A 15,038-nucleotide genomic window follows, 5' to 3' on the forward strand; every position below is an offset into this window, starting at 1 on the left:
GCTCCAGTCCTTCCCACTGTGCAGCACTCCCACCCCAGCCAGCCTGTAGGATGCTGGCAGAGAGAAGAAAGCCACATCGGGCCTTTTAGAGCCTCCATCTGTGACTGTCAGCCAATCAGCAGCTGAACAGCTTGGAGCATCTAGGGAAAGTCGCCATGGGTAGGGATGCTTCTTGGGGTAGATGTTAGGTGGCATCCAGTTAAGCCCCAGCAAGCACAGGTATGCTTGCAGGGAGTACCTGCTCAGCCGTGAGCAGGCCTTGCCTGGGGTCCTACAAGAAGCTACCTTTACCACCTCTTCTTGACTCAACAGGGGTTGTTCAGAGCTCTGCCGGATCCCCATGGTGGAGTACAAGCTGGACAGTGAGGGCACACCCTGCGAGTACAAGACACCCTTCAGGAGGAATACCACATGGCACCGTGTACCCACCCCTGCCCTACAGCCAGTTTCCAGAGCCTCACCTGTGCCAGGCACACCTGACCGTCTACAGTGCCAGCCATTGCTCCAACAGGCCCAGGCCGCCATCCCCCGGAGTACATCCTTTGATAGGAAGCTGCCTGATGGCACCAGGTAATACCCACAGCCTTCCTTAGGCACTAACTCAGGCCAGAGATGAAAAGTGCAGCCTGACCGATTCTCTGATGGCTTGTTGTGAGCTTTGGGCCATCTTCGGGCACAGTGGTACTCAGAGTCAGCCTTTTCCTGATATAATATCAGACGCCCTCTGCCCCCCTGGGCCACTGACTGCCATCTTCTCCAGGTCTTTGCCCTCCAAACACCCCAGAGCTATTATCAGTGGACTTCTAGGAACACTTGAGCATGAATAAAGCAAACATAGACACGAACAGGGACTTCTCCACTGCAGGGATGTAAGCCACCTCTCTCTCACCTCGAGCAAAGTGAGCTGAATCCAAATGAATCTAATGATAAGGTCTCACTGAGTTCCTAGACTAGCTCTAACTCACCCTGTAGCCTACTCTGGCCCTAAATTTGCCATCGTAGAGCAGCTGAAGTTATAAGCCTGCTATCAGGCCTGGCTCAATAATACCTTTTTCAATGGAAGAATCTACCTTTCAAAGTTAAATCTAAAACATGAGAAGATGATGAGAGTTCAGGGCACCTAACTTGCATAGATTGTATTTGAGAGCAAAGCAGTGAATTCCGTTTGTAATGCCTATCTGGAAACTTCCATGTGACATAGAGATGTCTGTCTTTTACTTTGGACAGCTGCTCCCTGCCAGGCTCTGGTCTGGTAGACCTGTCAGCACACACTGGGAGTTAGGGTCTTCCCTAACTGATACATTGTCCCCTGGGCCTCTCCAATCTACTTCCCTTGTCTAGAAGATAATGAGAAGGATGCAGATACTGGCCAGCCCTTCTAAGGATTGACCATATCAGCATCAGTGAGAGGCTTAGAACCAGGCACGGCACACTGTAAACTTAGACATATTTACCAGAATTATCAAAATGTGTAACCTTCTCTAATTCTCCCAGAAAGTGTAGGAGTCTTTTAACTTAACGTTAATTAACTCATCTGGGCTGCAAGCCTCGTTACTTGAAGATCATGGGGCTTGTAACCCACCATCCATGCTCTAAGGGTGCCCAGGCTGCAGGGCAAGGCCCACAGCCAACAACACCTGAGCGGGAGTCAGCAGACCCTCCCTTAATTAAACCGAGTTTCAAGAATTACAGAGGAAACCAGAGTGACCCAGTTCCAGAGGGAATCCTGGCTAGCATTATCCCTATCAAGTGAGTTTTCACAAATATTTGGGGAAAGATCTGTGGAATTACATGCGGTAGCTGTGTGAAAGTCAGTGGTTTGCTGAATTCCAGCTTTGTTCTCTGCTGATCCAGACGTGGCTGGCATTAAGCTCCTTGTAACAGCTGTGAGTGCTGCTCTGCTGTATGCTCCAGCTGTGTCCTGCTTCTGTCCTCTGGAGCTGTCATTGTGCCTTCATCTTCAGACAGCAGATGCCCACCTAACCTCATCTCCTTCCTGTGATGGGTTGCTGGTTCCTAGATGTAATTGGCTCTTTGTCACAGACCAAGTGAATTTGTTTGTAACCAGCTCAAGTCAGACAGGTGGGCTGGCCTGGCGATGTCTGATGTGCACAACATGCTGCTGTTCTTCCTCCCTTGCAGAAGTTCTCCCAGCAACCAGTCATCATCCAGCGACCCAGGACCAGGTGGGAGTGGACCCTGGAGACCACAAGTGGGCTATGATGGGTATGACTCCTTCCTGCTTTTCTGTCCCCCAGGGGAGCCTGAACCTATGCCTGGGATTCCTTCAAAAGCATTCCCTGTGTGGGGGTTGCATGGAAGACCACCTGAGGAATGTAAAGTAAGAAGCACTTGCAGTAAGTGCTGGGCCCGGGCTAGGAAGCACCGTTTCTTTTGCTTGAATCAGTCTTGTGTTATAGCCCAAGCTGGTTTCCAGTGTGTGACAATCCACCTCTGTCAGCCTCTCACAGTCATATCCTAGCTGTGCTTTGTGGTGACCCCAGTCCATCTGTGGTGGTCAGCATCTGGGCCTGTTTGTGAACAGAACAGCCAGCCCCCCATCCATGGAGACCTCAAACTGGAGTGGACAGAAAATGCCTGTCCATGGAAGACCCTGACTGCAGACAGTCATGGTACTGTCATAGGTGCAGAGAAGAACCTGAGTCCAGGCATTCTGCTGTTCAGTTTGGGCTTAGACGTGGACACTTGTTTCCCAGGTGACATGCTCATCGCCTTGATGGTAGACAAAGCTCTCCACAGCTGAATGTCAGATGCCTTTTCTAAATGAAGCTGCACAAGGAGAGCATTTTGGTTTGTTTTCGTATAAATGGAAGCCTTGTGTAGTTTAAGATCCACAGCATGGATTCTATACGTACGAATCAGGTTGTAATACATTTTCTTCAATGCCTTTTTTTCTAAGATTCATCTTCCTTTTGTGGGTTTCTGTAAGGCAAAGGCCATCTGGGTGGAATCTAGATTTTTTTTTTCTTTAAAAGTATTTTTTTCGCCAGGCAGCAGTGGTACATGCCTTTAATCCCAACACTTAGGAGGCAGAACCAGGTAGATCTCCGTGAGTTCAAGGCCAGCCTGGTCCACAGAGGCCAGGACAGGCACCAAAACTACACAGAGAAACCCTGTCTCAAAAAAACAAAAAAAACCAACAACAAAACGCACTTTTTTTCAGATCTATCAGTACCATGTGCGTTAGTCAAAGGAAAGACAGATCACTGTGCTTCACGTAGCTGAACAGCCTGAGGCCTCTTGCAGCTGACAGTATCTTTAGATGTTAAAGCCTGTCTGGCAGGCACTGTGTCAACTCCGAGTGAAACAGCATCTTCTCTGGAGAGATCAGCCAGGATGCTGCAGGTCCACTGGCTAGGGAACTGAGGAGGGCTTCAGGCCTAGAGCGCCAATAGGTAGCCATGACCTCTAGAGGAACCGACAGCTCTTTCGTCCCGTTCTCCGCTGGCTGGTGGTGTCCTTTAAGAGCAGCTGGACTCTTTCTTTGCAGGTGCCCGTCCCCTCTCCTACTCGAACACCAGGGCCCTGGCCCTGGGGAGTGTGATGGAGCCAGGGAGCATGAGGACATCATAGAAGGAGGCAGGCTTCCAGGTAACAGAACCTCTGGGGAACCGACCTCCAAGGCTCCCCTTGACTCTTGACTTGCACTTCTTCCCACTGTACCCACAATTCACTTGTCAGCCATATTCAATAAGCTCTTCTATGAGCTAGGCCAGAGGGCTTGGCTGGTTCTCCATGCACAGGAGGCATTGCCTGTGGGTGGCCGGTTGATTCTGGGGTGACTGAGTGGTTCTGGGGAACCTGTGGTTGGAGTGTGGCTTCAGATGACTGTGGTCATAATGCCTGTAGAAATAGATCCCTCTGTGGTGGTGGGGGTTTTGCTGGCTCATATATATCCATTGGTAACCTGGGAAGTTGAACCTCATTATCCTGCTTGATTGTTCCAAACTGTCTGTTAGAGTCCTGTTTTTCCTCCTCTTGCAAACATTGGAAATTGGGGGTTCAACTCTCTTTATGCCACAGAAACCAAATGGCATGGCCCCCCTTCCAAAGTCCTGAGTGCCTATAAGGAAAGAGCCCTGCAGAAGGACGGAAGCTGTAAGGACTCCCCCAATAAGCTGTCTCATGTAAGTCGTTTGCGTGTGGCCAATCACTCTCTAGCCAGGACTGATGTATGTCAGCACAGAGTGGGTGGGAAAACATACTTGTCCACAGTGCTCAAGAACATCGGGTGCAGCTCAGTACACAGTAGGACTGCATGTAGTGGTTCCGTGCTTGAAAGTGTGAGGTGCAGCTCAGCACACAGTAAGGCACTGTGTGTGTGTGTGTGTGTGTGTGTGTGTGTGTGTGTGTGTGTGTGTGTTACTCAAGAACATAGGTTACATACCTCACACAGTAGAGTGACATGCTTGCCAGCAGCATATGGGAGCATGGGACATGCCCCAGCGCACAGTTGGCCAGCATGTGCCAGCATGTGCCCACATGTGATGCTCAGTACAGTGGGGTGTGTCCCAGTACACAGTAGGGCAGTGATTGCAAACATGAACACCTTCAGCACACAGTAGGTGGCAGACCTGTGGCAGTGATCAAGCGTGTGTTGTTCACCACACAGGACACTTCATAGAAGAGGGAAAAAGTGAAAGGAAATGAGAATGTTGTATTTGTATTCCCCCAGTTTGTGAAGGACCTCACTCACGGAAAGGCTGTACAGCAGATTACTGGCAGAGCCAACATGTGCATCAACCCTCTGAGTCTCAGTGTCCGGGGGATAGTGTTGAATCCTGCCCCCAGGTTTAATTAGTTCGTCATTAGCCACTTAATGGGATGGTGCAGTAGTGGAAACGGAGACAGGTATATGGCCAGAGGAACTGCAGTGAGGTCCGTCCGCTGGTGTCACTGAGATGTCCAGTAACCATAGCTGCCTGCTGACAGTGAGTGCATGGTGCTAGGAGTCCACTGACAGCACATTCCTTGCTGTCCCACACACTGACCTATGTAGCCTCTACAAGGCGAGTTCCGGAGGAGACTGACTTGAGAAACAGCTTTCAGTGAGACCCAGTACAAAGGAGCTGCCTGTGTACATTTTGAAAATGTGCAGGTGAAAGGAACCTACAGACTTGTGGGTAATGTTCCTCCCTCTCCTTGGCATGTCAGCAGCGAGCTTTACAGTTCCCTTAACTGCATGCAGCACTTCTTCTACAGCCACAGCTCCGACCTGGCACTGAGTCACTTCCCAGGTCCACTCACGTCCACCTCTACAGCTCTTGCAGTAGCTCTGTCGGAAGGAGACAGTGTGGAAGGACCGGGGTCAAACCTAAGGGCCAAGGTTTGCATAAGGGTCCAGTAGGATGGGAGGAAAAGAGAGATGGCCACACCCCTTGGAAATGCCTGGGTAGGGTGCATTGTCCTGGCTCCAGAGCCCTGGTCCTGTTGGTTCTCGGGCTGTGCCAAGAGCTGAGTCAGTCTGAGCACAGTGGACAGAAGGAAATCTCTCTCCTGTTGTGTTTGCCATTGGTCTTCCAGGGACGCAAAGCACTGTGCTTTCAACCAGGTGTGTTCTGGAATCTCCTCTCTAGGGACATCATTTGGCTTAGGCCTCCTAAGAGCCTACATGCTTGTTTGCAGGGCACGTCATAGCTTCAGAGCGCTTCTCTGCACAGGAACCATATGGCACCATAAGCTCAGAAACATCCAGGATCTAACCAGATGTTTTACCATTATGAACTCAAACCTGGGTCTCCTTCCCCAAACTTGAGCTGGCAATGGAACTTTTAAGAGAAATGCTGTATTGGCTATAAATGGCTATAAACTGGCTGTAAATGTGAATGCCTGATCTCCTCTACCTAATTTTTACATCCTTCACCGTCTATATAATACTTCTCAGTGATGTGTGACCCTTCTTTTGTGTGTTACACACCTGTGATTGACCAAAGAGAGCATGCTGAGCTCATGACGGTGATGGGAGGAGGCAGGACCTCTGCATGAGGCCAGGCTGGTGGACTATAGAGATGGCTTAGTGGGTACAGTACTGCTGTGTGAACATGAGAGGCTGAATTCAGTCCCTAGTACCCATTTAAAACCAGGTGTGGTGATGTACACTGGTAATTCCAGCTCTGGGGAGGCAGAAACAGGCGGGTCCCTGGGGCTTCCCAGCCAGCCAGCTAGATCGACAAGCTCCAAGTGAAAGTCAGAGACGCTGTCTCTAAAAGAAAATAGACTGGCATCCTGAGAAACAAAAGGAAGGCTGACCACTATTACACACACACACACACACACACACACACACACACACACACACACACACACACGAGACTAGGCTACTGTGGAAAAAAAGCCGTGTTTCTGTTGACAGCACCAGGAGCACACACAATTCAACCCAGGCCCTGGCTGTAGCTGAGTGTTTGGGGAGGGCAGTGCATAGGGTTTTGCCCAAAGGCCGTTGTCTGTCTGTCCTCTTCTCCAGATCGGGGATAAGAGCTGCTCCAGTCACTCCAGCAGCAACACTCTCTCCAGTAACACATCCAGCAACAGTGATGACAAGCATTTTGGGTCAGGGGACCTGATGGACCCTGAGCTGCTGGGATTGACCTACATCAAAGGCGCCTCCACTGACAGTGGCATCGACACCACGCCGTGCATGCCAGCCACCATCCTTGGCCCCGTGCATCTGACGGGCAGCAGGTCCCTTATCCACAGCCGAGCCGAACAGTGGGCCGACGCTGCTGATGTCTCCGGAGCCGATGATGAACCTGCCAAGATGTATACCCTGCATGGCTATGCCTCTGCCATCTCCACCAGTGCTGCAGAGGGCAGCATGGGTGACCTCAGTGAGATCTCCTCTCACTCCAGGTGAGCCAACATGGGCCATGCTACACCTGCTCCTGCCTGGAGCAGGAAGGATAGGGCCTGAAGCTGGCTTCTGCTGACTACCCTACTCGCTGACCTCCCAGGGAGCTTTTGCCTCCAAAACTCTGTTATGGAGGCATATATGTTTAGTCATGTCCTAATGATCTTTAAATTTGAGGGTCATGTCACTTCTCTCTCCCAGCTCAGCCTGTGACCCTGATATCTTCTGATAAGAGCTGCAAGCTGGATGATCTTCAGTGTTTATCAGCCATGTCCACTCTGCAGGCCACCTGTATCTCAGGTTAACTGTGAACACAGCACAACTCATTTATAGATACAACATCATCTCACCTGTCTGTCAGAAAACAGTTGGGGACCCTGTAAGAGGGAAGGCAGAGCAGTAGGCTCCTCATCCGGGACCCACTCCACCCCCTTGTGAACACCATCAAGCCATCCCTGCCCCTGAAGCCTGATGACAGGCCAGACTTGAAGTTTCTTGTGTGACTATTAATATACAGCTGAAATTTTGGTTTGGGGTCTATGTATGAGTATGTGCACATAGTGTAGTGCCCTCAGAGGCCAGAAAAGGGAGTTGGATCCTCTTGAGCTGGAGTTATAGGCACTTATAAGCCATCTGGTGTGGGTGCTGGGAACCAAATTCAGATCTTCTGGAAGAGCAGTAAACATGCTTAAATGCTGAGCCGTCTTTCCAGCCCCCAGTTGGGATTTTTAAATGAAGAGTTAGCTGACTGGGCTTGATGGTACAGGCCTATAATACTCAGGCTAATCAAAGCTAACCTGGGACATATAGTCAGTTAAAGGTCAGCTTGGACATGTTAGTGAGATTCTGTCTGAAAATTAATTGATTTGTTTGTGAAATAGTTCGAGGCTCTGGTGAATTCAACCCCTCAGCCCTGGGGGTGAGAGGGAGCTAAATATAAGGGGATTGTATTCTAACTATAGATGGATAATACATGCCTTGTGCAGTTTTGTATTCCTGCTTGACAGACATCTATGTATTGGTTTAAAAGCTGATAATTTTAAATTTCTGCATTCTCTTCAAAGACTCAGAGAAGAAGCATGTGTGTCCTTGTGTCTGTGGGTGGGGTTTAATCAGGCAGTGTGACTTCCACTGACATTAGCACTGGGCTCTGGGTCACCCCCGGCTTCTCAGAGCTTCCAGCCACAGAGCAGGACTGGACAGACCATAATGGGACAGTCTTAGGACTAGAGCAGATAGGCATGTCCAGGAGCTGGTGCCCGCAAGCTCTCAACAGGCCTGTGCTCCTGAGCAGTGCTCACAGTCTTCCCTAGAACTCCCCCACCCTCCCTTGGACATTACTAAAGGACAGTGGCTTCCATGAGTGCTGTGTGTAGTGGGGTAAAATACACCCTCATCAGTTCATTTAACCGGGGCGGGGGGGGGGGGGATTTTTCTGTGTCACTTTGCCTCATGTAACCCAAACATCTTGAACTGTTGAGGCTCTTCTTGGCCAAGTGACATTGCCCGACACTGGATCCCCTGTTGTTAGCCTCCATGTGACAGCCTTTCAGAGTGTGAGCATTTTCCTCGTGGCTAAAACTGATTGCCACCTCCAGGCCCTGGTCATTGTTGTTCCCGGATGAGAGAGGGGCTTTTTCTGGTGTATTCAGAAGGCACAAGTCTCCCTGAGAAGTCCCTGTACCAGCTAGTTTCTTTTCTCCTTGCTGTGATAAAGTCCGTAACAGAGGCCACTAAAGGAGAGGGTTGATTTTGTCTCGTGGTTTGAGGGGTATGGTCCATCATGGGGTGGGGATGGTGACATAAGAACAAAGCCTCTGTCACAGTGCCTCTGCAGTCCGGAAGCAGACAAACGCTGCTGCTCAGCTCACTCTCTCCTTTTTAATCAGTCCAGGACCCAGTCTGTGGGATGGTACTGGCCACATTGAGGGTGGGTCTTCAACAACCCTCAGGCACACCTATCACCCCAGAGAGTCCAGGTCTAGTCAAGTTAACAAGTTAAAATCACATCGCCCCACCCACATCTTCTCACCTGTCCTTAGCTTTGCAGTACCATGGCTGAGGGTGGCACTGCTGGGGACAGCCGGAGCCTCTGCTGGGGGTGGACTGCTAAGCAGTGGTGACAGTCACCACGACAAGAGACAGGAGTGGAGCCCAGAACTGGCTCCTGGTTTCCAGGACCAAGAGAACAGAGGGTGTGGGCGTTGTGTGCCAAGTAGACATTCTGACTGCTTTTTACCGGTTCTGTTTAAGAAAGTAAGTTCAGTGCTAGATGACATTATGTTCAGGGATCACGTGAATTCTACTCTGTAGATGATTCCCACCCTCTTCTCAGGATCCAATAAAAGTTGGCCATTCTATAGAAGCTACCTTGGGGTCTTGCAGCCCTGTAGCATCTTTTCAAAGTTCGGGACACTTATAAGAAACTGGGTGTCAGGAGTCAGGAGACCCTCGGGGACTCTGTGGCAGCGAATTCTGTGTTCCTGCTAAGTGAGACACTTTCTTTGGACATTGCCTTCAGTGCACATGCCTTTCATAGGTAGAGGAAGAGGTGGTTGAAGGGATTTTCTCAAATACCTCATCTATTAATTTGTTAGGTTAGGAGATGAGAAAGTCCATGAGGAGCTGGTTGGAGCTCCTCACTGGCCTTGGGTTTTCTACCTAGGATGAGACTGAAGGCATGGACAGCTGAGGTGGAGTTTTAGGCCCTGAGTAGCCCTGCTACCCGCCTGCCTTTCGCTGTAGTATTTCCCTCCAGTTGTATTTCTTTTGTTGTTGTTTTGGTTTTGAGGTTTTTTTCAAGACAGGGTTTCTCTGTGTAGTTTTGGAGCCTGTCCTTGAACTCACAGAGATCTGCCTACCTCTGCCTCCTGAGTGCTGGGATTAAAGGCGTGCGCCGCCGTCACCACCACCCCACACAGTTGTATTTCTCATGTTGTTCCTGCCAGAAGAGAGCCCACATGTGAAGGTGGGGAGCCTCTGTACGGGGCTTCGCACCCAGCAAAATGTGCGGTAGGGAGGTCGCCCTGCCTTCACAGCCCAGGGCCAGCTCTGACCACAAGTCACTGCTGTATCTGACAGTGTTACCACCTTTGTCTCTTTCCGTAGCGGCTCTCACCATTCAGGAAGCCCCTCTGCTCACTGCTCCAAAGGCACTGGGTCTCTGGACAGCTCCAAAGTCTACATCGTTTCTCACAATAGCGGTCAGCAGGTACCCGGGGCTGTGGCAAAGCCTTACCACAGACAAGGGGGAGCAAACAAGTATGTCATTGGCTGGAAAAAGTCAGAAGGCAGCCCACCACCTGAGGAAGCTGAAGTCACTGAATGCCCTAGGTAAGTGGCTTCCTGTTATATTGACAATTGCATTCACTTACTCCCTTCCTACTATAGGAAGCACAGTTTCTAGAAAAGGGCAGCCAAGAAATGAGGTTACTGTTGCTGACCAACCACCATGACCAAAGAAAGTTGGGGAGGAGAGGGTTTATTTGGCTTATAGGAAGTCAGGACAGGAACTCAAATAGGGCAGGCACCTGGAGGCAGGAGCTGATACAGAGGCGTGGAGGGGTGCTGCTTACTGGCTTGCTCCTCATGACTTACTCAGCCTGCTTTCTCTTAGAACCCAGGATCGTCAGCCCAGGGTTGACCCCAACCACAATGGGGCTACCCTCCCCATCAATCACTAATTAAAAAAATGTCTACAGACTTGCCTATATCCTGATCTTAAGGAGGCATTTTCTCCGTCGAGGTTTCCTCCTCTCAGAAGACTCTAGCTTGTGTCAAGTTGACATAAAACTAGCCAGCACAGTGTGTGCGCGCGCGTGTGCACATTTGTACACAGTCATGTGGAATCCAGAGGATGATTTGTGGTGATGTTCTTCAGGCACCATCTACCGTCTTTGAGACAGGGCCTCTCATTGACCTGGAACTCACCAAGTAGGTGAGGCTGGCCAGCCCTCGAGCTCCAGCGATCCTCCTGCCTCCACTTCCCCAGCGCTGGGATTATAAGTGCAGATGACCTTGTTCAGTTTTTACCTGGGTGCTGGGGGTAGAGTTCAAGTTCTTGCGCTTGCAAGGCAAACATTTTACCCACTGAACCATCTCCATTTCCCAGCCTGTTTCTAAACTCTTTAAATGTCGGCATCTGTGCTTCTCTCTAAAGTCTTCATTTGGTGATGGTGATGGTGATGGTGGTGATGGTGATGGTAATGGTAATGATGGTGGTGATGGTGGTGATGGTGGTGATGGTGATGATGGTGATGATGGTGATGGTGATGATGGTGATGGTAATGATGGTGATGGCGATGGTGACGATGATATGGAGAGGGGTGCCATGGCGTGTGACTAGAAGTCAGAGAACAGCTCTGTGGAGTTGGTTCTCTCCATCCACCGTAAGGGTTCCTGGGATTGACTCAGACTGTCCAGCTTGCACTTTGAGATGGCAAGCCCTTTGCCTGATGAGCCATCTCTCAGTCTCTTGACTTTTATATGTTTTTAAAAAAAAAAAATGTAAACTCTGCTGTCTTTGATTCTATATCCAAAAAGCTGTCTGCAGTGGAGTCATGGTAACAGCTGGCCATGGTGCGGGCATAGACTCTGTGGTATCTCAAGGCCAAGGGCAGCATGAATTCCACAGTTAGAAAACATAAAAGCAAAAATACTTTACCTGATTGTTTGGTAGGACTCTTGAGCTTTGATGGGCAGGTGGGGGGAGAATACTTTGTGTGTTTAAAAGGAGGAAAAACTGAAGGTTTGACATCATCCAAGAAGCCTAAGAAACTGTGTGTCATAAGGTCTGAATCATGTGCTCTGCTATGTGAGCTTGCCATGGTGTAGGCATGGGCTGGGTGTGCCTGTGAATGCACAGCTTATGGGAGGGTGCAGAGACTCTTAAAGGAGACACTTCAGAGTCAAGGTTTGGTTTGTGAACTAGCACTGACATTTGATAAAATGGTTCCATATTAAACCAACTACCATGTTTGTAGTTTCTAAGTTGACCCTTGTGTTAGTGCTTACCCTGGAATCCTGGAATATAGAGAATTCTGTCAATTTGTTGCAAAATGTTTGAAAAGGGCATTTCTTTTTTTTTTTTTTAATTTATTTATTATATATACAGTGTTCTGCCTGCATGTGTCCCTGCAGGCCAGAAGAGAGCACCAGATCTCATTACAGATGGTTGTAAGCCACCATGTGGTTGCTGGGAATTGAACTCAGGACCTCTGGAAGAGCAGTTAGTGCTCTTAACCTCTGAGCCATCTCTCCAGCCCGAGAAAGGCATTTCTACTGTACCTTTCACATAACTGCTAATGTTAGGAAAATGTATGGGTATTCTGTCATTCATGGGTGTTCTGTCCTCCATCTTCTGGGTACTTCATAAAATTCATCCCAAGCCTTTTATAAATTCCAGAAGCATTGTTGGAACCCTGGTGGGTGTGGCACAGGCTCTGTGTGTGTTTATGAGTAGGCCCATACTGACTTCAAGGGAAAGGGGCAATACAGGAGTGTTGAGGGTAGAAGGGTTGGCATCCCTAGGGAACAACTCCACAAATACTAGATGGAGCCCAGCGTGTCCCTGCTGCAGCCCCTCACTTAAGAAATCTTCCTGGCCCAATGGTATGGGGCAAGTGGCATTCTCCCATGTGTGTGCTCAGGCATGTGTTACAGGAAGGGCCTGTGGAGGCCGTTCATCCTGCCCCCACTTCCTAGGATTTGAACCCAGAGTGGATATGTCAGGTCATTGTGTGAGTGTAGGACTCCAGCCCAGCGTGTGTGTTCATGTGTCGGGAATAATCGTTGAAGGCACATCCCCCAGGTTCTAAGGAAAGACGTCCATGCAGGACTGCAAGGCTGGATTTTGAGTCTCGTCAGAGCACCATCTACCAGGTCTCTGTAAGAGCCATTCGGGAAGTACCCCCATTGTGCATAACATCAGTCCTCAGTTTGCATTCTTTGGGAGAAGTTCATAGCTCCGAAATTACCAGTAGGCCTGGGAGATGGCTCAGCGAATGAAGTTCTTGCTGGACTCCCACACCTGTAAGAGGTAGGAGTGGTGGCATTCACCTGTAACCCCAGCTCTGACAGGTGAAGACAGGTATTCCCAGGGATCCCCGGGCAAAACAGTGAGCTTCAGGTTCAGCAAGAGACCCTGTTTCAAGAACTAAGATGGGGAGCTACAGAAAAAGACATCTCAATATCAGCGTCTGACCTAAACCTTCACATACACAAATGCATAGACATGCATACACCACCCGAAAGCAAGGGAGGAAGCAAGGGAGATCACTAGTTACTTTAAAATTGTGTTATAGAGCCTTCTGTGATGGCTTTCGCCCAAAGCATCCTGCTTTTTAAAATAATAAAAGCAGAGGAGCAATTGTGCCTGGTACCTGAGTATGTCCCTGCTTCCTGCCAAACAGCCTTCTGAGCACCTACCCGGCCAGCTCCACCCAGGTGGGCTCCTCTTTGCACCTTCTGTATACTTCCTACATGCATATATGTCTACACATTCGGACTAGGGGTCTTCTAGGGTCCCTGTGTAGTCACAGTGACCAACACAGAATAAACCTTTGGAGCATATTTATAGCACATTATTGAACACATTTTTCCAGAATTAGTTTAGCAGAGAATGCTGGTGATTCTTATCCCAGGGAAGCTAGAAACACTCTCTGAGCTGTATGATCACGGTTTTGTTTTGTTTTGTTTCTCCACACTGCAGCTGGGGGTTTTTCTGTGTCTCCCTCAAATCAAATAGGGCCTGATGATCTTGAGCACATCCCAGCCCAAGTCCCAGTATTGGGACCCAGAGTCAAGTACTTCTTAGACATGCCATTCCTAAAAGCCATGTGTGGCTCTCTCCCTAGAAGGCTCATCTGCAAAAGTCCCGAAGGTTTTGGGGTTCTGGTGGCCCTTGTCATGCCCTGTCATCACGCAGGCCTGTCCCCTCTCCAGTCACGTCTGAAAGGTCTGGAGAGCTCCTGTCCTAGCCCCTCTGTTCACATTGTCAGCACATCATCTGAACTTCAAGGTGGGGAAGGACAAGCAGAAAGCCACAGTTTCCCACGAGGCCTAGTCACTATGAACAGGCCCTGGTATGTATCTTACTCACTCCCCCGAGAGCCGTCTCACTGTGATGAGGTAGCGTTTCATCGAAAACAGGCATATCAGTGCTACACGGACCTGAGGGTCACCCTCTGTCGTTCCCTGCTGTGGGTGGCCAGTTCCTGAGCCTTGTGTTTACAGTTGTGTAGCACAGATCATCCAGCCTGATTATCCTGAGTCCCTGAGAGCGTCTGGCTGCTCAGATCATGTTTTGACCACAGACCTTTCCAAAGTAACTCCCCTGTCTCTCATGGAAAGGACCTGATCACAGTAATTCAACATGGCAGGCTTTTGTAGCTTGTACATACATCTTCATATCCTTGTAATTAAGGAAGACAGTGGCTTTATTTATCCAAACAGCTTTGTTAAGTCACCAATAATAAAACCTGCTTAGCTCATGCCTCAGCCATTTTCTCTTAAACCCAGGCCACCTGGGGCAGCCTTCTCTCTGGCAGCCTTGGGGTCCTGCTGTCCGGCCTCAGGGAGGGTGCGTGTTGCTACAGTTCCTAACGGTGTCTCATGATTATGGAAGCTACTTTCTGACACAGTTTAGGAGTGAAGTGTGCTTTGTTTTAAAGTTGGTAGTGTTTTCATCTTGGGCTTAGTAGATCTGAGTTGTCTCTGAATTATTCAGAAATCTAACTATATTTAAGCTCATTTCAAATGCGAGATGATGTGGGGATGACAGTGAATTGCCAGAGCTGAGAACCACCCTGTTTTCGTGTGTGTGTGTGTGTGTGTGTGTGTGTGTGTGTGTGTGTGTGCACGCGCGCGCGCACCAGAGAATAACCTTGGCCAATATGCCTCAGGCTCTACCCACCACTGTGATTGTTGGTTTGTTTGTCTGTCCAGATGATTTCTCTGTGTAACAGCTCCTGCTGTCCTAGAACTGTAGACCAGGCTGGCCTCAGATTCACAGAAAGCTGCCTGACTTTGCCTCCAGAGTGCTGGGATTAAAGGCGTGTGCCATCACTACCCAGCCCCACTGTGGTTTTTGAGACAGTATCTGTCACTGGCCTGGAGCTTGATGATTGATTAGTCTAGACTGGCTGACCAGTAAGCCCCTAACGGATCTACT

The 15,038-nt window shown here is 49.4% G+C and overlaps 1 protein-coding gene across 3 annotated transcripts in view; it reads left to right on the forward strand.

Annotated features, from left to right (window-relative positions):
• Sipa1l2 (signal induced proliferation associated 1 like 2) overlaps positions 1–15,038 on the forward strand; it is a 167,260-nt gene that overhangs the window by 123,732 nt on the left and 28,490 nt on the right. For all 3 annotated transcript variants that reach the window (XM_036187010.1, XM_036187012.1, XM_036187011.1), the window contains 6 exons: positions 313–570; positions 2,143–2,226; positions 3,512–3,612; positions 4,045–4,148; positions 6,485–6,870; positions 9,977–10,201. In XM_036187010.1, the coding sequence (XP_036042903.1) occupies positions 313–570; positions 2,143–2,226; positions 3,512–3,612; positions 4,045–4,148; positions 6,485–6,870; positions 9,977–10,201 (1,158 nt within the window). The remainder of the gene's footprint in view (positions 1–312; positions 571–2,142; positions 2,227–3,511; positions 3,613–4,044; positions 4,149–6,484; positions 6,871–9,976; positions 10,202–15,038) is intronic.

Source organism: Onychomys torridus, chromosome 5 (assembly GCF_903995425.1).
Source record: "Onychomys torridus chromosome 5, mOncTor1.1, whole genome shotgun sequence".
Taxonomy (NCBI): domain Eukaryota; kingdom Metazoa; phylum Chordata; class Mammalia; order Rodentia; family Cricetidae; genus Onychomys; species Onychomys torridus.